Here is a 23517-nt window from a genome sequence, read left to right as displayed (position 1 = left end):
AAACAAATACTATACTAGCAGAGGTGAGCTGCTTATTTTGAATCGAATATACTTACAGACTGCTTAAATTCATTTATCTGCATCTGCAGGAACTGGGCTTTGTCAAGCTCCTTTTTCATTTCATTCACATTTCTTTTGAATTCTGTGACCTCTAAGCGCAGTGAGCGGCGTTCGACTTCTGCAGCATGCAACCTTTGAGTAAACCCCAAAATTTGCTTCTGCAATGATGTGGTGCTTTTCTGTTGTAAAATTGTTCATTTTATAATCAGTAAAATACATATTCACTAATAAATCAATATTAATGACCATTTTGTCAACTAAATTTAATTTAGCTTATCTTAGCAATTACTGGAACTAAAGATAAGAGCTTTATTATGTGACCAATAGTTTGATTTATATGAAATGAATAACTGAAGAAAATAAATAATCTAAAAGGCAAGCAAATGGAATTGACATTTGCTTATGTCCCATATAACTCTGTAACCATCTTGTCATAGATAAAACCAAATTCATAATTCATGCTAATGCTTTGACATTTTTACATTTCAGATACTTATTTGGAAGTATTTTATTTATTGTAGGAAAGAAAAAGAATGTAGGAAATCTAGATACATTCATGCACAAGTAATTTAAACTAAAAATGAGTCAAACTCAGAATTAAAGTCCTGATGTCACTATTTAATGAGATTATATACATACCAAAATAGGTACATGACCACATAAGCCAAACTTCAGGGCCATTGTATTTACTTTATGAAGTCCACGGGCCAGCCTCTGAACCAGGGAATCTTTCTCTACATATGTAATACTCCTGCTACTGTGCAAAGGCATACTCTCCATTGCCAAACTAATTTTATCCATGAGTTTTGCAAATGAATTCTTGGCTGCACCTATAAGTAAACGCCCACAAGTCCTGGAATTCGGATCTTCAAAGAAAAAAGACACATACATATATGAATTGGCTCATGTTTGTTTCATAACACTGCCAACTACAACACAATGGAAAGATTTTTCTCAGTTATATAATTCCCGTTAACCTGTGGCAATTTATTCAGAAAGTCATCTCCCACATTCATTTTTCACTCTGAAGAAACTAAGTACAGAATAAAGCTCACCTACTAAGCAATATATCTGAAGGAAATCTGTATATAATTATAGTATGTAATTCACACTGAAAACTATGGCACTAAAAGTTCATCATTGCTCTTTCCTTTGTTTCAAAAGCTAATAGATTCATTTTCTACTTACAGCTACTAAAACTTGTTACCTTCATGTCATACTATTTATATTCTGTCAAGAAAACATAATTTGCCTTTTCCAAGGCAATTAGAATTTTATAACAATTACTTATTTCCCCACAGGACTTCAGTAATCATACTTCTCCTATATAGCCTAAGATCCCAGCATATCCAATATGGCCTGCTTACTATTATATTCATCAGGTGTGTAATTAATAATTGTATTCAATGTTGATAAATAAAATTGTCAGTATTCTTCCTACTAACTGCTATTTCAAATAACACCTAGTAGGTTTATTTATGCCTTATAAAAGTCTATTAGTTTTCTCTCTGTTGAGCAGGTCTTAATCTGTCATCACTTGTCTTGAGATACTACTCATGTAAAAATGACAAGCATGGAGAGATTATTTATATTCATTCACATACCATTCTACACTTCAAGAACCTCTCCTGCTGGAAATAATTTAAATTTTGTCTTTGCATCAGAAGCACAAAAATCACTTTTGGTCAGTTTTTTCCAATAGAAAATCTTTTATAATTGCCAAACTAATTTTATCCACGAGTTTTGCAAGTGAATTTTTGTCTGTACCTATGAGCAAATGTCCATAAATCCTAGAACTTGGATTTTCAAAGGAAAAAGACATATACATATATAAATTGTATTAATATATGTAATAATATATAAGGTTAAACAAAGAGAAATACTAACAGTATTTCTCATATATGTAAGAATACTTAAGGGCCAGGGCAGTGGTGCACCTGGTTAAGCCCACACATTACAGTGCGCAAGGTCCTAGGTTCAAGCCCCTGGTCCCCACATGCAGGGGGAAAGCTTCATGAGTGGTGAAGCAGGACTGTAGGTGTCTCTCTGTCTCTTTCTCTCACTATCCACCCCTTATAAATTTTCTCTGTCTCTATCCAATGATAAATAAATGAAAAATATTTTTTAAAATAAAAATAATATAATATTTAAGATTTCATATAGATTTTTCATTTATGTAAGAATATGTAAAGTTCAACACTAAGAAATACTGAGTTGATTATGTCATAAAGGACTTTCTCACAGGCATCTGGCTCAAAAGTGAGTCTTGATTTATTTCCCTCATTCTTCAATGTATAATCAGAATAATTTTTCATATATTAAGGAATAAGAATTTGAAAACCACATCACATATAAGTTTCACATAAAATATATATGATTATTTTTATATATTTTCTGGATGAACTATATTACTTTTTAATTCCATAACAGTTGGAATTGCTGGATATAAAAATGATTTTAGGGGTCAGATGGTGGCAACCTTGATTAAGAGCAAACATTACTATGCATGAAGACATGGGTTCAACTCCTGATTTCCACCTGCAGAGGGGAAACTTCATAAGCAGTAAAGCAGTATAGCAAGTCCCCCTCCTCCTCCTCCTATCTTCCCCTCCCTCATCAATTTCTGTTCTCTGTCCTATCAAATGAAAGTTCTTTATATATGTACTTGTTTAATAAAATTTTTATTTCCTTTTTGTTCCGTGATGTGTAATATTCTTCTTCTTTTTTTAAACCATTTAATGAAACTAGAAGTTCAAAAATGGTAGCTTGAATTCATTCTGAGAAAGTAGTAAATATATTTGCTTCATTACGTTCTTAAACTTTGATAATGTATTTATAAGGAATGAACAAAGACCCTTGTTTCCATGTTGCCTCTGTAAATGCTGGACAGGTGGCAACCTTCTTGCTTTCATTAAAGTATTAGCCCACTTGAGATAAATTACTTCTTCCAGATATCCAAATGGTGTGCCTGCAAGAGATCATTTACCTCAAACAGGGGTGAATGTTACTTTCTTTAAAGGGCTAGCATATCAATCATTATGGGAAAGGACTAAAGACTCCCTTAGATGAATATTTTTTGTATGAGTGGTCTAGACTGAATTTCTCAAAATAAAAGCAAATGAGCAGTTTTGCTTTCAAAATCTCTGGACATATACAATAGGTGAATATGAATAGAATGCTCAGACATTTCCTCTGTAATTGAATTCTGCTTATCTGGAAGATAGTCCAAATATAAATGTGACTCTGATTACTAATTAGAATTTAATTTCATTATATATTTTGAGTCAACTTCCTAGTGGTCATAGCTTAGAACTCTTTTTTTTTTAATTTTTGAAAAATTATTTATTTATTCATTTGTTTTCCCTCTTGTTGCCCTTGTTTTATTGTTGTAGTTATTATTGTTGTTGTTATTGATGTCGTGGTTGTTAGATAGGACAGAGAGAAATAGAGAGAGGAGGGGAAGAGAGAGAGGGGGAAAGAAAGCTAGACCTGCTTCACCGCCTGTAAAGCGACTCCCCTGCAGGTGGGGAGCCAGGGGCTCTAACAGGGATTTTCCCTGGTCCTTGTGCTTCGTGCCACGTGCGCTTATTAATTTTCCTTTTTTGTTGCCCTTGTTTTTTATTGTTGTTTTAGTTATTATTGTTGTCATTGATGTTGTCATTATTAGGACAGAGAGAAATGGAGAGAGGGGAAGACAGAGGGGGAGAGAAAGACACCTGCAGAACTGCTTCACCGATGGTGAAGCGACCCACCATGCAGGTGGGGAGCCAGGTGCTTGAACGGTGATCCTTACGCCCATCTGTCTTCGAGTTTCCTGCAATGTGTGTTTAACCTGCTGCGCTATAACCCAATCCCCTACTATTAGTATTTTATTGGGAAAATTATTTAACCCATTTTCAGCATCAGTATCTTCATTTGTAAAATTTGACCAAGTTCCTTGCTCATATGGTTATTAAGATCAAATATAGCCTCTATAACTAAGTTCTTTATACATGTACTTGTTTAATAAAATATTTATTTCCTTTTTGTTCAGTGATGTGTAATATTCTTCTTCTTCTTTTCTTAAACCATTTAATGAAACTAGAAGTTCAAAAATGGTAGCTTGAATTTACTTCTAAGAAAGTAGTAAATATATTTGCTTCATTACATTCTTAAACTTTGATAATGTATTTATAAGGAATGAACAAAGACCCTTGTTTCCATGTTGCCTCTGTAAATGCTGGACAGGTGGCAACCTTCTTGCTTTCATTAAAGTATTAATCAATGACAACAATAATAACTAAAACAACAATAAAAAACAAGGGCAATAAAAAAGGAAAATTAATAAATAAAATATTTTTTAAAAATACAAATAGTAAACAGTGTAACTTAATGTAAACCTAGAATACAAGTTTTTAATTCATACTCCACCCCGTTTCCAACATACTTAATTTTATCTCCAAAAAGAGCTATTATGTTTCTCTCCTGGGCAGTTGATAGTATAGTTCTAATTCAGAACTTTCAAAACTAAGCATCTAATTTTACTTAAAGATAGAGTGAAGATCCTATCACAAAAGCTTCTTTCAGTGCTGTGGGGGCCAGCCTCAAACTCATGTCAAATACTTGGCAAAGTAGCATACCATCAAGTGAGCTATTTCACCAGCCCAAGCATCTAATTTTTAAACCAAATAATTTGTAGACTTCTCTTATCTTATCCTAGTACATAATATGAGAAGCAGTATTACAATTATTAAATACAATAAAAGTTACTACTTGGTATTAATATACATATACCATTTTTCTCGGGATAAAAGTAAAAAAAAATAAAACTGATATCAATATGAAGTTCTGACATGTAAAATAGTTTAGATTTTCAGATATTTCTTTAAAGAGATAGGGAAAGATGGAGAGAGAGAATATAGCCAGAAGAATAGTTCACTGGATAGGGTCCCCACTTTGCTATGTGCACAACCCAATGATTCACCTTTTCACCCACTATTTCTCAAAGGTTAGAAGAGAAAACACATTTTAGCAATTACCATCTACAAAAGTCTCTCTTTTTCAATATTTTTATTTATTTACTGGATAGAGACAGAGAGAAATTGAGAGGGGAGGGGCAGACAGAGAGGAAGAGAGATACCTGCAGCCTTGCTTCACTACTCATGAAGCTTTCTGCTGCAAGTAGGGACCAGGGGCTTGAACACGGGTCCTTGTGCACTGTAATGTGTGTGCTTAACCAGGTATACCACCACCTGGCCTCCTTCCATTCTATCTCTTCTCATTCTATGTTTATTTCCACTTCTAATTAACTGTCTAATTTAAGTTAAATAACTTAAGTTTCCTCTCTCTCTCTCTCTCTCTCTCTCTCTCTCTCATACTATCATTCTGGGTCAAGTCTAATCTACTAGTTCATTTCTGAAGCCTTGCCAATATTCCTCAACCCACACTGAGTTTCAAATTCTGTGGGTTCTTTCTTACACTTAAACATGTATTTTCTATTCTATGCCTGATGAAATACTGTCTAAGTCATTCCTGAGTTAGCAGTCTTATTCTGTAACCAAATTGCATATTTTCTAAGTGGCATAGCACCATTATATTTTTCTCTTGTCTCTTAACTATAAACAAAACAGTGATAAAGAAAATGCATTAAATTTAATAATATTAACAAGACAGCCTAAGAAATTGATTTACTTTTTAAGTCTCAACATAGCTACAAAAAATGACCAGCACAATCATTTACTAAACTATATATATTTTTTGCATAAAAGATAACTGTATTTCAATATGCAACATTTAAACAAACAGAAGTCAAACACCACAGTAAACTAATGGCAGGAGCATAACATTCTTTTTGTATTGCATTAGGAATGATTAAACTTCTTAATCATAAATGAACTGTTGGAATACAGTGATAAGACAACTAATAACCAAATTAAAAAATAAAATAAATGTATGACAGGTAACATGTTCAGATATGAAGACGATGGTCTCCTTGCAACTCCACAATGCCAAAGACTGAAATGGCTGACATCTGGTCATTTTATTTAATTCTTTCAAGACTGTTACACATTGACTTGAAGCTGTAATAGCAATATTCCTAAAAGACATTTATTTAGAATTTTATTTCACATTGCTTGTCAACATCAATGACCTAACTTACAAATGATCTTTTAACCATAAAATGCCTGTAAGTGCTTAAGTTTGAACATTTCAAATTACAGTGGATACTCTAAATTTATGTGTAATAGTTGTCGAAGAAATTAAGTTACATCCCAGATTATCACTTCATTAATGCTTACAACATTTCATTAGTAGGCAAGTATTAAAATGCATGAAATGGACATAATAATTATTCCAATAATATAGATTAACAAGTAGGTAACTATGTTATCCTTCTAGTGTAGAAAAATTCAATCATATTGAATCTTTCTCACATGCATCTGAATCATGTAGAAATAGATTTGAATTTTAGACCTTCACATATATTGACAATAAGCCAGCTTTTCAAATTATCTCCATTTAAAAATTAATTTAAAACAATAAACATAAACAATAAAACAATAAAAATGTTCTGCTGCTTCAAGTATTATTCAAACTTCTAAAATTTGCAGTCAAAGCAGAAGTAAAGGGTTAATAAAGCATTTGACAGGCTGAGGTAGATAGTATAGTGGTTATACAAAGTGACTCTCATGCCTGAGACTCTGAATCCCTGGGTTTAATCTCCTGCACCATAAACCAGGGCTGAGCAGTGCTCTGGTAAAAAAAAAAAAAAATCATTTAAAAGAATATAATGATAAAATTTCCACAAGAAAATCAGAACACAAAAGGAAAAAAATAACTTGAATACATTCACTAGAATTGTCACTTAATCCCTCCATTGAGATAAAATTATCTATCAAAATTTACATCAATTCACTAAATCATTAAATCCAGATTTACTAACCTCTTTATGCCGCATAAAAGGAAAATGAGAACAAGTATATCAATGTTTCATTCGTAGTGGATTTATTAGATTTTGGATTATAAAACACTTCTGGACATTTTCTTGAAAATGTATTTTTCAAGGACATAAAAGAGAGATTCATACCTGTTTTACTAATGGCTTCCTGTAACTCTGCCATAGAACAGATTATTGCAGTAAGAAGGTCAGAGCTAGTGAGCCAACTGAGTGCTTGCGAACAACGTAATTGTTCCTTTTGATGTTCTGCAAAAACAAAAAAACACTATGTCATGTTTCAAATATTTATTAAAATTCATAGCAATGTTTGGTCATTTAAGAAATAGATCTGAATTTATACAGAGTTTTGCCTACTGTGAAAAACGCTATAAGAAATGTTATTATATTTTATTAACTTTTTATATAACCATTATCTTAATCAAAAAAAAGTATTTTTCTCTAGTTCTACTTATATTTGTCAATAGCTTCCTTTTAAAAAGTTAAAAATTGAATTTACTGTTTCTTCAGAGTAGCCAAGAATTCAGAAAACATTATTGGAAAACTTACATCTGTCTCATTTTCACTCACTTCTTTAATAGATGTTAAGCTCTGATAATTTATCCTGACTCATAGAAAGTAAAAATAATTATACTGCTAATTACTTTTAAGTAGGGCAAAGTGTCTGTATTGACTTAATTGAAAAATCACCATATAAACTCTTCACTTTATTGTGAAAAAAGAATTTGATTCAAAAATACAGTCAAAATATATATTTGATTCTCTGTATTCTAACTCTTATAAAAAAATTCTTACATAATTGATACATAAATGTTCAATTATACACATATATGGGTAAATGTGTAGGGCTATTACAGTGTGATATAGTACGTGGATTTTTCTCAAATTTTTATGCAAATGACCAAACACACTTTCATTCATTTCATGATTTACATTTTATTTATATTTTTAAAGCATAAATGATCTTACTTGGAAATTTATGCTTGTCTTTGGGTTCTCCTGTACACACTAACATGCCTATGCCTTCTTTGAAACTCTCCATCCAGGTAAAAAGAGAGGAACATGATTGGCCCAAAATCTTGAGTCTGTTTGCAGCCAAAACTGCAATGACACCTTTCCGGAATACACATATCAATCCTTTGAATGGTTTCCTCTTCATTTTGGCTTCCTCTTGTTTTTTATCATCTACAGTTGACAAAGCATGGGCTAGAGTTCTAACTTCCATTTTGAACAACTCAAAGGTGTTGACCTGCTCCTGAAGAAAATCTCTCTGTGTAGACAGAGCACATGATCGGCTATAGAGAGGATATAAAGCACCAGCCATCAATGCGCATGCTGCCAGCAAGCATGATTGTTCCCTTTGAGTCTGTGATAACATGCTTTTGAAGCGTGAATTTTCAAGAACCAACTGTTCATGTGACTTCTCAATGCGGTTCAGTTTTTCCATATTTTTTTCAGCAATTTCTTGAAATTTCTATGAGAAATCAAGTAATATATTTGACCAAGAAATATCTGGGCATTTTTTTATTTTTATTTGCTTTACTAGAGCCCTGTTACACTCTGGCTTCTGGTGGTGCTAGGGATTGAATCTAGGATTTTTGCTATCTCAGACATGAGTAACCATTATGCTGTCTCCCTCAGTCTATTAAGTTATTTTTGTAAAGAGAAAACAGGTGCTAATAATAACTTCCTCTAAAGTTCCACATTCTAAAATACAAAAAAATACAAATGATTGAGCGTTGGGGTGTGAGAGTCTCTTTGCATAACCACTGTGCTATCTCTCCCCCACCCTGCTTTACCTCTTGGTCAGGAGTGAGGGAGTAAGCTGAAAAACCTACTTATAGGTAAAAAGCCCTCAGGCTCCCATAGCCTACAGGGAAGAAAAAGAACAAAAGAGGCTTTAACAGCCACCTTTGTGTGCTTCAACTCAGGGACTGAGATAACATTTTTGAATGCCTCAACTCAGGGACTGAGACAACATTGAAACAGCTGTTAATTTCCACAACTATGAACTCTTTAAATACCTTACTTAGAAACATGTCAATCCAGGCAAGAGTAATCAGTGGACTGAAAAGTACTGATAGAAGGACCTCATAAAACACTATAATAATGGATAAACCAAGGATAAATATTGGGAAAATGAAACAGGATGAAAGTCCAGCTAAAATCCCCCCCAAAGGTACAAACAAAAAGGATGAACTCAACATCCCAATGCTAGCTAAGGAATTAGTCTCAGGAGTGAGTAAAGAGTTTGAAAAAATTGTCATCAGAAATGGAGAAACAACAAATCAGTCACTGAAAGCACTACCTATATTGAGGTAATTAGAGAGCTGAAAGTTGAAATAGCTGAGCAAAGAACACAACTAGCTGAACAAGCTAATACAGTATGAGAAAAGGTAACAAAATAGTTGAGCTACAGAAAACAACAGAGGGGAGAGAGAATAGAATAAATGAGGCAGAAAACAGAATTAACACTGAGGATGAATTAGAGACAACTAAAAAAGTAAGAGAGCTCAAAAAGATATTAAGAGATACTGAAAACAACAACAGAGACATATAGGATCACTTCAAAAGAAATAATAGATGCATTATAGGCCTAACAAAGGAAGAAAAAGAGGGAGCAGAAGAAAGCATTCTACAGAACATAATAGATGAGAACATCCCTAGCCTAAACAACATCAAAGACATAAAGGTTCAAGAAGCCCAGAGGGTCCCAGACAGAATTAACCCAGACTTAAAGACACCAAGACATGTCATCTTTAAAATGGAAAGGAATAAGGATAAAGAAAGGATCTTAAAGGCTGAAAGAGATAAACAAAGAGTCACCTACAGAGGAAAACCCATAAGATTAACCACAGAATTCTCCCCACAAACACAACAGGCAGAAGAGAATCGCAAGATATCTATCTAGTGCTCAATGACAAAGGCTTTCAACCAAGACTACCGTATCCTGTTAGACTGTCATTCAGACTAGATGGAGGCATAAAAACCTTTTCAGACAAGCAACAGGTAAAAGAATCAACTATCATCAAGCCTGCCCTGAAAGTTCTGAAAGGTCTCCTATAAACAATCAAATCACCATAAACATGTCATATATCAGAACACTCTAAAAATCTACACTAATGGTATTAAAATATCTTCAATCTATAATATCAATGAATGTCTATGACCTGAATTCACCTATTAAAAGCCACAGAGTAGGAAGATGGATCAGAAAACAAAACCCAACCATATGTTGTCTGTAGGAATTCCACCTAACTCAACAAGACAAACAAAGACTCAAAGTGAAAGGATGGAAAACTATCATACAAGCCAGTGGCCCACAAAAAAAGGTTAAGAACAGCTATGTTCATATCTGACATGATAGACCTTAAAATAAATAAAATTCTAAAAGATAGGGATGGACATTACTTAGAGCTCAGAGGATCAGTCAATCAAGAGGACTTAATGGTTATCAACATCTATGCACCCAAAGAAAGGCCATCTAAAGACATCAAACATCTACTGAAAGACCTACAGCAATATATTAACAGCAACACAGTAATAGGGGACTTAAACACCCCACTCTCTCAACATCCAGATCATCCAGGCAGAAAATCAACAAAGAAATGAAGGAGCTAAATGGAAAGATAGATAAAATTAGAACTATTGGACATTTTCAGAGTAAAAATGGTTTTCAGCCCATCTTGGATGGAGCCTGAAGAAATCATGTTAAGTGAAATGAGTCAGAAACAGAAGGATGAATATGGGATGATCTCATTCACAAGCAAAAGTTGAAAAACAAGATCAGAAGAGAACACACTAAGCAGAACTTGGACTGGAGTTGGTGTGTTGCACCAAAGTAAAGTCTTTGGGGTGGGTGGCAGTGTGGGAGGGAGGTGGAGTTCAGGTCCTGGAACAGGATTGCAGAGGACCTAGTGGGGGTTGTATTGTGTGGAAAAATGAGAAATGTTATGCATGTACAAACTATCGTATTTACTGTTGACTATTAATCCTCCAATAAATAAATAAATAAAATTTTAAAAAGGTTATCTCTGGGGCTCGATATGATATTTGCACTATAATTCTACCACTCTCAGTGGACATTTTTCCTTTTTCTTTTTCTGTGTTTTATTTGATAGGACAGAGAGCAACTGAGAGGGGAGGGAGACAGAGAGAGAGAAAGATGGACACTTGCAGACTTAATTCACCACTCAGGAAGCATCACCCCCCAACCTGAAGGTGGGGAGTAGGGGCTCAAACCCAGGTTCACAGGCATGGTAATGTATGCACTCAGTTGGGTGTGTAACCCCACCACCACCACCACCATTACACATACAGCATACCGTCTCTTATCTTAGTTTCTTTTTCACTTCCCCAAACAGCTCCAATAATAAGAGAAAATACTTGTCATGAGCTGGGACTCAGCAGTTCTCAGATCCTACTTTCCTAACCTAGCTACTTAAAATCTAAAATGTAATTTGCAACAAAAAGAATGATTACTTTATATATTTTAACTGCTATCAAATAAACTAGTTATCTATGAATCTTATATCTAATTATTAAGGAAATGCGGAGGTAGAACAAATTTTATAAGATAATATTTCCCAATTTCCTTTAATGATCTATTTACCATTCAATTAACATTTATTGATTACTCATTAAATTACAGGTACTAGGCAAACAGCCGAGTTAATCTATTATTGTAATATACTGTTATGATAGAGCTCTGCCTGACTGGCAAAAGTACATAAAAGTGTTAACACAAATAATGTTGGCAAGCCTTTGTTAAGATATGTCAAAAGGCAAGTGACAGTGAGATACACATTTTTTTTTAAATTGAAGAACCTACCTCACCAAAAAGGAGGCTAGACAATAATTACACTACAATAATTTAAACTTACCATCAGTAGTGATTTAATGGCATCAATTAGATTGTTAATTAATCAAATGAATGCCTATAACTTGATCATGGACATCTTTTTTAAAAAATATTTATTTATTCCCTTTTATTGCCCTTCTTGTTTTATTGTTGTAGTTATTGTTGTTGTTATTGATGTCATCATTGTTGGATAGGACAGAGAGAATTTTTTTTTAAAGCAAGTCAGTGGAGTTTGACTTGAACAAGAAAATCAGAGACAGAAAAATCATACACTCTCTATATATATATGATAAAGTAAAGTATTATCTTCACCATGAGAGAAGCCTTTTAACAACACAGTGAAAAAATATTTTTTGTGTATTGTTGTTTCAGATTTCACTCTATCAAAAATTTGAGATTGATGTTTGAGAAAGGATTATGCCTGGCTTGAGAGTTATCCACTGAATAACAAGAAGAGTGAAAAAAATTTCAAAAATTTACATTTATAAGGAAATATCAATGGGATTAAAAATCTCGGTGTTGGGAATGCGCAGTGATACACCTGGTTAAGCACAGATAGCACTATGCACAGGGACCCAGGTTTGAGCCTCCGCTCTCCACCTGCAGCAGGGATGCTTCACAGGTGGTGAAGCAGGTCTGCAGGTGTCGATCTTTCTCTCTCCTTTTCTATCTCCTCCTCCCATCTCAACTCCTCTCTGTCCTATCAAAAAAAAAAAAAAAACAGAAAGAGGGGGGAAAAAAAAGGAAAAAATGGCCACCGGGAGCAGTAGATTTGTAGTGCTGGCACCAAGCCACAGCAATAACACTAGTGGCAGCAAATAAATAAATAAATAAATAAAGTTTAAATCTACCATAGCTAGTATTAATAAGCAGTACTCAAAGGAATTTAAGCTTATAGAAACACAGCAATGCTGAGGAAAGTAAATCCTTGGTAAAAAGCAACCCCTAGGAAAGGAGACTTCCCATTTGTGGACAGTGAGTAGAAGGAAACATCCAGAGAAAGTCCTGCGAACAAAAAGTAAAGAACAAGTACATAAAAAGCAACTTTCTGAAGGGCTCAACTTGTAGAGTATTATTTCTTGGGCAAGGGAAGAACTACATTTTAGATATGATTTTTATAACTCTTTTTTAAAGTTTTATTTATAAAAATGAAACACTGACAAAACCATAGGATAAGAGGGGTACAACTCTACACAATTCCCACCACTAGAACTCCCTATCAATCCTCTCCCCTGATAGCTTTCCTATTCTTTATCCCTCTGGGAATATGGACCCAGGGTCATTATGGGGTGTAGAAGGTGGAAGGTCTGGCTTCTGTAATTGCTTCCCAGCTGAACATGGGCATTGGCAAGTAGATCCATACTCCCAGCCTCTCTCTCTCTTTCCCCAGTGGAGCAGGTTCTGGGGAAGTGGAGCTCCAGGACACATTGGTGGGGTCGTCTGCCCAGGGAAGTCTGATTGGCATCATGTTAGCATCTGGAACCTGGTGGCTGAAAAAAAGTTAACATATTGAGGCAAAAAAAAATTGTTGACTAATCAAGAACCTAAAGATTGGAAATGTTCATATGAAGAGTTGGGGGTGTCTCTGACTTGTATATAGTAGTCCCATTTTAGTTGTATACCAAAGAGCCCATGACTATACTAGTTTTTTCTCTTTTTTTTTTTTCCTGAGCCTGACATCTGATATGCAGGTCGATCTAAGTTATTATCTGGGGAGATGATGTCATGGCTGGAAAAAGGACCAGAAAGCTGGATCAGGGAAGAGAGTAACTCCCAAATATGGGAAAGGTGTATAAATATTGTTGACTGTAAACCCCATTGATTTCATCTGCTCCAAGGCCCATATTCATCTTAGGAGCCTATGTGACCTCTGCATCCCTGTAGATCTGAGCTCACATTCTATGGTTATGAGTAGGAATGTTCCAAGCTGCCCCAGTTTCAGGACAATATCACCATAATTTATGTCATTTGACATTATTTGTATATAGCTGTGTCTTATAGAGTAATAACACTGGTTGCTTCTGTTCTCCCTGGCCTAAGTTTTTAAGAGAGTCAACATTTCAAAGACTCAGCCTATGGTCTGTGCATTAAAAGGTTCAAGACATTCAATCTAATTGTACCCCTCTCATATTAATTAGTGATTTATATGTCTACAAGTCAATAGGAGTGTATATAAATACCATTCCCACCACCAAGACTGTATCCCATCCCATCCTCCCCCCTTACTCCCCCACCCCATCGGGGTTCTGGGGAAGCAGGGTTCCAGGACACAAAGGTGGGGTCATCTGTCCAAGGAAGTCTGGTTGGCATCATGTTGACATCTGGAACCTGGTGGCTGAAAAAAGAGTTAACATATAGAGCCAAAAAAATTGTTGACTAATCATGAACCTAAAGGCTGGAAATGTTCGTATGAAGAGTTGGGGGGGTTCCATTTTGTAGATAGTAGTCCTATTTTAGTTATATAGATATTATTTTAAATAATAATCTACTAGACTATACTCCCCTTCATTTACTTTAGCTCTTCTCTAATGTCTGATACAGCTTATAGATGCTTACCAACTATGAGAAATAAGGAAATGGAAAAAATAAATGTGGCTTATCCCTAAATACCTCTTCACTTATGTGGCAGCAGTATTCTCTCATAAGACTGTCCTGGGGAGTAGGGCACCAAAGTAAAAATCTCTGGGTTGAGGGTGAGGATTTGGCTTCACCGGGGAGGGTGAGGAGGCGGGATGAGATAGGACACAGTCTTTTGGTGGTGGGATGGTGTTTATGTACATTCCTATTAACTTGTAGTCATATAAATCACCACTTAATTCATATGAGAGGGGTAATAATTGATTGAATGTCTCAAACTTTCTAATTCCACTAGAGTATGAGAAAGGCTGGGAGTATGGATTGACCTGCCAACACCCATGTTCAGCAGAGAAGCAATTAAAGAAGCCAGACCTTCCACCTTCTGCACCCCATAATGACCCCGGATCCATACTCCCAGAAGGATAAAGAGTAGGAAAACTATCAGAGGAGGGGATGGGATATGGAGTTCTGGTGATGGGAATTATGTGGAGTTGTACCCTTCTTATCCTATGTTTTTTCTCAGTGTTTACTTTTTATAAATAAAATTTTTTTAAAAAAAGACTATCCTGGAACTACATACAAGACTAGTAAAGGAAGTTTTTCCCACTGAAAGCAGCTGACTGAAGCAATAAATTACAAAAAGTATTATTCAGAAGGACTACTTAGAAGCAATGTAAAGGAAGCAAACTTTAAGAGGAAAAAAAAACTATGACTTGAGCTATCGCAGAGAGGGAGAGAGAGAGAATAACAACAGAAGAGAAAAGAAGATAGGAGAAGGAGGAGAGTAGGGGGAGGAGAGGGTAGAGGGGAAGGGATCCAGGAAATAGAAATAACATGGTCTGGGGAAATGCAAACAATTCAAAATATCTGGTGAAAAGAAGATTCTCTCAATTCATATCAAATAATATTTCATCCACCAATCACAACCTAATCAACGCAACAAGTGCCATCCCAGCATGCTTCACTTCAGATTGTGTCCAGAGACTTCAGGTGTGGAATGACAACCCTTCAGCTTCATCACTCGGGTGAGACTTTTCCTTTCATAGTATTCTCTAATTCCATTCCAGGTAGTCCACTCCCCAATAAAGTCCCCAAACCTAGATATAGACCAGGTCCCCTGAGAAAGAGCATATGTTCACACGTATCCATAAACTAGGGAAAAATATATACCTGAAAGCAAAAGTACACAATAGTCACAATATATACCTGAAAGCAAAAGTACACAATAGCAGTGACTAACCCCCAACACTTCATCTGCACTATTCCAGCCTTTAGGTCCATGATTGTTCAACAATTTTTTTGGCTTTGTATGTTAACTCTCTTTTCAGCCAACAGGTTCCAGGTGATAGCACGATGCCAACCAGACTTCCCTGGACAGATGACACCACCAGTGTGTCCTGGAGCTCTGCTTCTCCAGAGACCCACCCTACTAGGGAAAGAGAGAGGCAGGCTGGGAGTATGGATCGACATGTTCAGCGGGGAAGCAATTACAGAAGCCAGACCATCCACCTTCTGCAACCCACAACGACCCTGGGCCCATACTCCCAGAGGGATAAAGAATAGGAAAGCTATCAGGGGAGGGGATGGGATATAGAGATCTGGTGGTGGGAACTGTGTGGATTTGTACCCCTCCTATCCTATGGTTTTGTTAATATCTCCTTTTTAAAGTAAATAAATAAAGAAGAAGAAGAAGAAAAAGAAGAAAAAGGAGGAGGAGGAGGAGGAAACGCAAATTTGGGATATCAATAGATAACAATACTAAAGAATTTAGACCATATCTGAAAAGTCGTAAAATTTTAGAAAAGTCAGTATGTTTAAACAGATGGATGGATAAAACATTAAGAAAAGACAACCATTGCTCAACAATTTGTTTGGCTTTGTATGTTAACTCTCTTTTCAGCCACCAGATTCCAGATGCCATCAGAATGCCGGCCAGGCTTCCCTGGACTGAAGACCCCACCAATGTGTCCTGGAGCTCAGCTTCCCCAGAGACACACCCTACTAGGGAAAGAGAGAGGCAGACTGGGAGTATGGACGGACCAGTCAATGTCCATGTTCAGTGGGGAAGCAATTACAGAAGCCAAACCTTCCACCTTCTGCAACCCACAATGACCCTGGGCCCATGCTCCCAGAGGGATAGAGAATGGGAAAGCTATCAGGGGAGTGGATGGGATATGGAGATTGGGTGGTGGGAATTGTGTAGAGTTGTACCCCTCCTACCCTATGGTTTTGTTAATTTATCCTTTCTTAAATAAAAAATAAATTAAAAAAAAAGACAACCAAGGGCCAGAGCAATTAGACAAGAAATAAAAGAACTTCAGATTGGAAAAGAAGTGAAACTATGATTATCTGCAGATGGTATGATTATAAAAATATATAATATATATGTATATATATATATGCCCTAAAGTTTCCATTAAAACAAAACTTTTAGAAGCAAAATAACTAAGTAAAATTAAACAAATAAAATTAAATAAGTAAAAGTAAATAAGTAAATAAGTAAAATTAAATAAGTAAAAGTAAAAATAAATAAGTAAAGTTGTAGGTTACAAAATCAACATACCAAAATTTCTCACCTTCTTGAATCTGTAATCATTATACCGGCTTAAGAATTAGCTATTTTGGGATTCAGGTGGTGGTGCACCTGGTTGAACACATGTATTACAATGAGCAAGGACCAGGGTTCCAGCCCCCAGTCCCCACCTGCAGGAGGGAAGCTTTACGAGTGGTTGAAGCAGGTTGCAGATGTCTCTCTGTCTCTCTCCCTCTTTATCACCCCCTCCCTCTAGATTTCTGGCTGTCTCTATCCAATAAATAAAGATAATAATATAAAAAAATAATTAGATATTTTTCTGCACCCCATAATGACCCTGGGTCCATACTCCTAGAGCATTTTTTATCCTAGAGGGATAAAAAATAAGAAAGCTATCAGGGAAGGGGATGGGATACAGACGTATGGTGGTGGTAACTTTGTGGAGTCGTACCCCTCTTAACCTATGGTTTTGTCAGTGTTTCCTTTTATAAAAAAAAAAATTAAAAGTAAAATAATAATAGCAAGAAAGAAAGAAAGAAAGAAAGAAAGAAAGAAAGAAAGAAAAAAGAATAGAAAAGCTTCCAATGGAGGGGATGGGATGCAGAACTCTGGTGGTGGGAACTGTGTGGAAATGTACCCTCTTATCCCAGGGACTTGTTAATCAGTATTAAATCAATATTTTTTTTACTTTAAATACAAAAAAACCCTCTAGTGGTGGAAATGGTGCAGAATTATACCCCTGATGTCTTATAATTTTGCAAACCAATACTAAGTCACTAATAAAATTTAAAAAGAGAGAGAGAGAGACTGTAAGTTTAAAGGAAAATACCAACAATAAAGCACGTAAAGAACTCTGAATGGGGTGGGAGAGATAACACAATGGTAATGCAAAAAGACTTTAATGTCTGAGGCTCCAAAATCCCAGGTTCAATGCCCCATACAACCGCAAAACATAGCTGAGCAGTGTTCTCATGTCTCTATATGTATTTCTCCCTGTATCTCTCTGATCAAAATAAAGCAAATAAAATACAATTTAAAATAACACTGAATAGAATTGGACTGAATTGTAAAGCTTAATACATAAACTAAATCACACAGAAAAAAAAAAAAAAAAAATATATATATATATATATATATATATATATATATATCAGGGTTAGAGAATAAAATGACCATGGTCTCTAAAATGGAAGAAGATGGAGAAATGATATTTAGGATAAATAAAACAACTCTGGCAATTTCAGACTGCATGATAAAAGTATGACGTTAGTAGGAATCCCAGGGAGTTGGGCAGTAGTGCAGTGGGTTAAGCACATGTGGTGCAAAGCGCAAGGACCAGCATAGGTATCCTGGTTTGAGCCCACAATTAAATAAAGAGGAACTAGATGATATGAACAGGTCTATCACAGCCAATGAAATTGAAACAGTTATCAAAAACCTTCCCAAGAATAAAAGTCCTGGACCAGATGGATTTACAAGTGAATTCTATAAAACCTTCAAGGAAGAGTTAATATCTCTCCTTTTAAAAGACTTCCAGAAGATTGAAGACACTGGAATACTCCCTTCCAGCTTCTATGAAGCCAACATCACATTGATACCAAAAGCAGACAGGGGCACAACCAAAAAAGAAAACTACAGACCAATATCTCTGATGAACATAGATGCTAAAATATTGAACAAAATTCTAGCCAACCGGATACAGCATTATATTAAAAAGATGTTCATCATGATCAAGCGGGGTTTATCCCAGGCATGCAAGATTGGTTTAATATATATAAATCAATCAATGTGATCCACCACATCAATAAAAGCAGGATCAAAAACCACATGGTCATATCAATAGATGCAGAGAAAGCCTTTGACAAAATGCAACATCCCTTTATGATCAAAACATTACAGAAAATGGGAAAATTCCTCAAGATAATGGAGTTTATATCTAGCAAACCTACAGCCAACATCATACTCAATGGTGAAAAACTGGAAGCATTTTCCCTCAGATCAGGTACTTTCTAGGGTTGCCTACTATCATCATTACTATTCAACATAGTGTTGGAAGTTCTTGCCATAGCAATCAGACAGGAGCAAGTAATTAAAGGGATACAGATTGGAAGAGAAGAAGTCAGACTCTCCCTATTTGTAGATGACATGATAGTATATATAGAAAAACATAAAGAATCCAGCAAGAAGCTTTTGGAAGTCATCAAGCAATACAGTAAGGTGTCTGGCTACAAAATTAACATTCAAAAGTCAGTAGCATTCCTCTATGCAAACACTAAGTTAAAAGAAGTTGAAATGCAGAAATCAATTCCTTTTACTATAGCAACAAAAACATTAACATATCTAAGAATAAACCTAACCAAAGAAGTGAGACTTGTATACTGAAAATTATCACTACTCCAGCGGTGGCACAGTGGGTTAAGCGCACGTGGCGCAAAGCGCAGGGACCGGCATAAGGATCCCGGTTCGAGCCCCCGGCTCCCCACCTGCAGGGGAGTAGCTTCACGGGCGGTGAAGCAGGTCTGCAGGTGTCTATCTTTCTCTCCCCTCTCTCTCTGTCTTCCCCTCCTTTCTCCATTTCTCTCTGTCCTATCCAACAACAAAGCAACGTCAACAATGGCAATAATAACTGCAACGAGGCTGCAACAACTAGGGCAACAAAAAGGGGAAAAAATGGCCTCCAGGAGCGGTGGATTCATGGTGCAGGCACCAAGCCCAGCAATAACCCTGGAGGAAAAAAAATAAAAATAAATAAATAAAAAATTATCACTACTCAAGGAAATAGAAAAAGACACAAAGAAGTGGAAAAATATTCCATCTTCATGGGTTGGAAGAATTAACATCATTAAAATGAATATACTACCCAGCGCCACAAACAGATTTAATGCAATCCCCATCAAGATCCCAACTACATTTTTTTTAGGAGAATACAGAAAATAATACAAATGTTCATCTGGGACCAACAAAGACCTAAAATTGTCAAAACAATCTTGAGAAGAAAGAACAAAACTGGAGGCATCACACTGCCAGATCTAAAATTGTATTATAGGGCCACTGTCATCAAAACTGCTTGGTACTTGGACATGATAAGACATACTGACCAGTGGAATAGAATTGAGAGCCCAGAAGTAAGCCCCCACATCTATGGAAATCTCATCTTTGACAAAAGTGCCCAGACTATTAAATGAGGGGAGGGGAGTTCTTCAACAAATGGTGCTGGAAAAAAATGGGTTGAAACATGCAGAAGAATGAAACTGAACCACTATATTTCACCAAATACAAAAGTAAATTCAAGTGGATCAAAGACTTGGATGTTAGACCAGAAACTATCAAAATACTTAGAGGAAAATATTGACAGAACTCTTTCCTGCATAAATTTTAAAGACATCTTCAATGAAACAAGTTCATTTACAAAGAAGACTAAAGCAAGTATAAACCTATGGGACTACATCAAATTAAAAAGCTTCTGCACAGCAAAAGAAACAATACCCAAACCAAGAGACCCCTCACAGAATGGGAAAAGTTCTTTACATGCCATACATCAGACAAGAGGCTAATAATCAAAAGATATAAAGAGCTTGCCAAACTCAATAACAAGAAAACAAATGACCCCATCCAAAAATGGGGAGAGGACATGGACAGAATATTCACCACAGAAGAGGTCCAAAAGGCTGAGAAACACATGAAAAAATGCTCCAAGTCTTTGATTGTCAGAGAAATGCAAATAAAGACAGCAATGAGATACCACTTCACTCCTGTGACAATGTCATACATCAGGAAAGGTAACAGCAGCAAATGCTGGAGAGATGTGGGGTCAAAGGAACTCTCCTGCACTGCTGGTGGGAATGTAAATTGGTCCAACCTCTGTGGAGAACAGTCTGGAGAACTCTCAGAAGGCTAGAAATGGACCCAACCTATGATCCTGCAATTCCTATCCTGGGGATATATCCTAAGGAACCCAAAACACCCATCCAAAAAGATTTGTGTATACCTATGTTCACAGCAGTACAATTTGTAAAAGCCAAAACCTGGAAGCAACCCAGGTATCCAACAACAGATGAGTAGCTGGGCAAGATGTGGTGTATATATACAATGGAATACTACTCAGCTACCAAAAATGTTGACTTCACCATTTTCAGCCCATCTTGGATGGATCTTGAAGAAATTATGTTAAGTAAAGTAAGTCAGAAACAGAAGGATGAATATGGGATGATCTCATTCTCAAGCAGAAGTTGAGAAACAAGATCAGAAGAGAAAATACAAGTGGAACCTAAGCTGAAGTTGGTGTATTGCAACAAAGTAAAAGACTCTGGTGTGAGGAGGGCAAGAGTACAGGTCCAAAAAGGATAACAGAAGACCTTGTGGGGATTGTATTGTTGTGTGGAAAACTGAAAAATGTTATTCATGTACAATCTATTGTATTTACTGTTGAATGTAAACCATTAATCCACAATAAAGAAATTTTTTTAAAAGTGATGAAATCATTCCTTTACCTCATTTTGGATGGAACTTGAAAGAATCATGTTAAGTGGCATAAGCCAAAAAGGGAAGGAGAAATAATGGATAATGAAACAAGAAAGGGAAAACACAAAGCGAAATTTGGGCTGGGTGGGGTGTACTAGATCAAAGCAAACAACTCTGGAAAAGGAGGGGGAGGAAAAGGGTAGAGAGGGACTTCAAGTCCTGGTTCATGATGATGGAGAATGACCTAAGTTGGGGGTAAGTGATAAGAAATTATGTCCATGTGTCAACAACTGTACTGTGAATCATTACACCCCTCACCAATAAAATTATAAAATAAATAGATGAATTAATATCAAATTATACATATAATAACATGCCCTACAAAAAATTATTACGATCTTATGCTTCAGTAGAAGACAATGCAGAGCACTATCTCATGATGCTCTCTCCATGCAGTGAATAAATGGTTGCTTTAGAGTGTACATTAAATCATTTAATTTCCTAGAGAAAGCACAAGTTCATATAAGTCTTTTATGTTTGGGAAACCAGAATCATCTTATTTTAAGCAATATGAAACTAGTTGTTGTCAAATACATACACACACACACACACACACACACACACACAGTTAGACTTGCCAATATAAGCATGAGTAAGTAGGTACCAAATAAAGAGGTTAAATATTGAATCAAGAATGGAAAGACTATACTATCTACTAACCAGTATACTAAGTATACTACTTTGAGAATAAGTGCCTATTATAAAAATTCAATATAAAGAAGTATAAACTGTATGCTGTTCTTCCTGGTTGAACAGCGATGACAGTTATAATTTAAATTACTTTGACAATAATTTGTATAGGAAAAATATGTTAATATTAACTAGTCATAACTTCTGTTCTCAATTAAATCCAATACAGAAAACACAACACATGTCACAATCCATTATTTTGCTACAGCTCTTTAAAAACTATAACTACAGTTCTTATATAATATTAAGATATACAACAAATTTCAAGCCAAAATGTGCTAAGATGATTTGCATAAAATCCCCCACATATGGAATAAACTAGATAAATGAATACCTAGACATAAAAACTGACAGTATTTTATCAAATCTCATTCTTTTACTTGGAAAACAAGAAAGTGTTAGTATTTAACTGATCAGGGAATTTGGGGATGTACTCAAGTGCTCAAGTACTATCAAACTTAAGTGAAAGAGAATCCTAAGTCACACACACATAAAACACAAGTGTATTTGTATAGTCATACATGTATATGACTAAAAACTTTTACATGGTTCTTGGTTTAAAAGTGACTTAGCATTGGCACTAAGAGAAAACACTTGGGTTGGAAAGATACTATAAAGGTTATGCAAAGAGACTCTCATGCCTGAAGCTTCAAAGTCCCAGGTTCAATCCCCCCACACCACCATAAGGCAGAGTTGAACAGTGCTCTGGTAAAAAGAAAAAGAAATGAGAAAAATACTTGAAATGGCTAAAATCCTAAATATCTATTTTCAAAACTCTGTGGATGTAGCAAACCTGTGCTCTCTTTTGCACCTCCAGGAGGAGTTCAGAGTACTGCAACTCCAGTTCCTTCTTCTGTTTGTGCCAACAGCTCTCTTGAGCTTTGATCTGCTCTGCTACTTTGTTAAAGGTGTCTTCTTGGGTCTGCTGAAGTTCTCTCATAGTATCAGACTTGTTTTTACAGATATACTCTAGATGATTTATCTAAATGGGCATACAATGTAACGGAAAATGAGATAAGCCATTTCTTTTATATTAGCTCCAAAAACATCAAAATTATTCTACTATATTCTACCCCTTATAAAAATCACTCACACAAAAAATTTTAATTAAAAATAAGACTTAGTAACAATATGCAGCAAACTGTCATCTTTTAGCAGAAAAATACTGTTGTGTGCTGAGATAATTTTTTTTTACTTTAGTAAATTTATTCATTCTATAATAGGCATACTGAGAAAATTAATACCATTCTTTTTTCTGGAACTAAAGCTCAAGCTATTCAGACATATCTATAGTGAAAAAATATGAGACAGATCTGTAAACCTTTAACATACAATACAGCA

At 35.6% G+C, this 23517-nt stretch overlaps 1 protein-coding gene across 3 annotated transcripts in view; it reads right to left on the bottom strand.

The window, feature by feature from the left end:
* CCDC171 (coiled-coil domain containing 171) overlaps positions 1-23517 on the bottom strand; it is a 284788-nt gene that overhangs the window by 157403 nt on the left and 103868 nt on the right. For all 3 annotated transcript variants that reach the window (XM_060199601.1, XM_060199602.1, XM_060199603.1), the window contains 5 exons: positions 22970-23158; positions 7964-8468; positions 7127-7243; positions 700-926; positions 57-239 (listed from right to left, as the gene is read on the bottom strand). In XM_060199601.1, coding sequence (XP_060055584.1) covers positions 57-239; positions 700-926; positions 7127-7243; positions 7964-8468; positions 22970-23158 — 1221 coding nt within the window. The remainder of the gene's footprint in view (positions 1-56; positions 240-699; positions 927-7126; positions 7244-7963; positions 8469-22969; positions 23159-23517) is intronic.

The sequence above is a fragment of the Erinaceus europaeus genome, chromosome 10 (assembly GCF_950295315.1).
Source record: "Erinaceus europaeus chromosome 10, mEriEur2.1, whole genome shotgun sequence".
Lineage (NCBI taxonomy): Eukaryota > Metazoa > Chordata > Mammalia > Eulipotyphla > Erinaceidae > Erinaceus > Erinaceus europaeus.
Note: the sequence above shows the minus strand (reverse complement) of the source record. Positions and strands in the feature narration are given on the sequence as shown.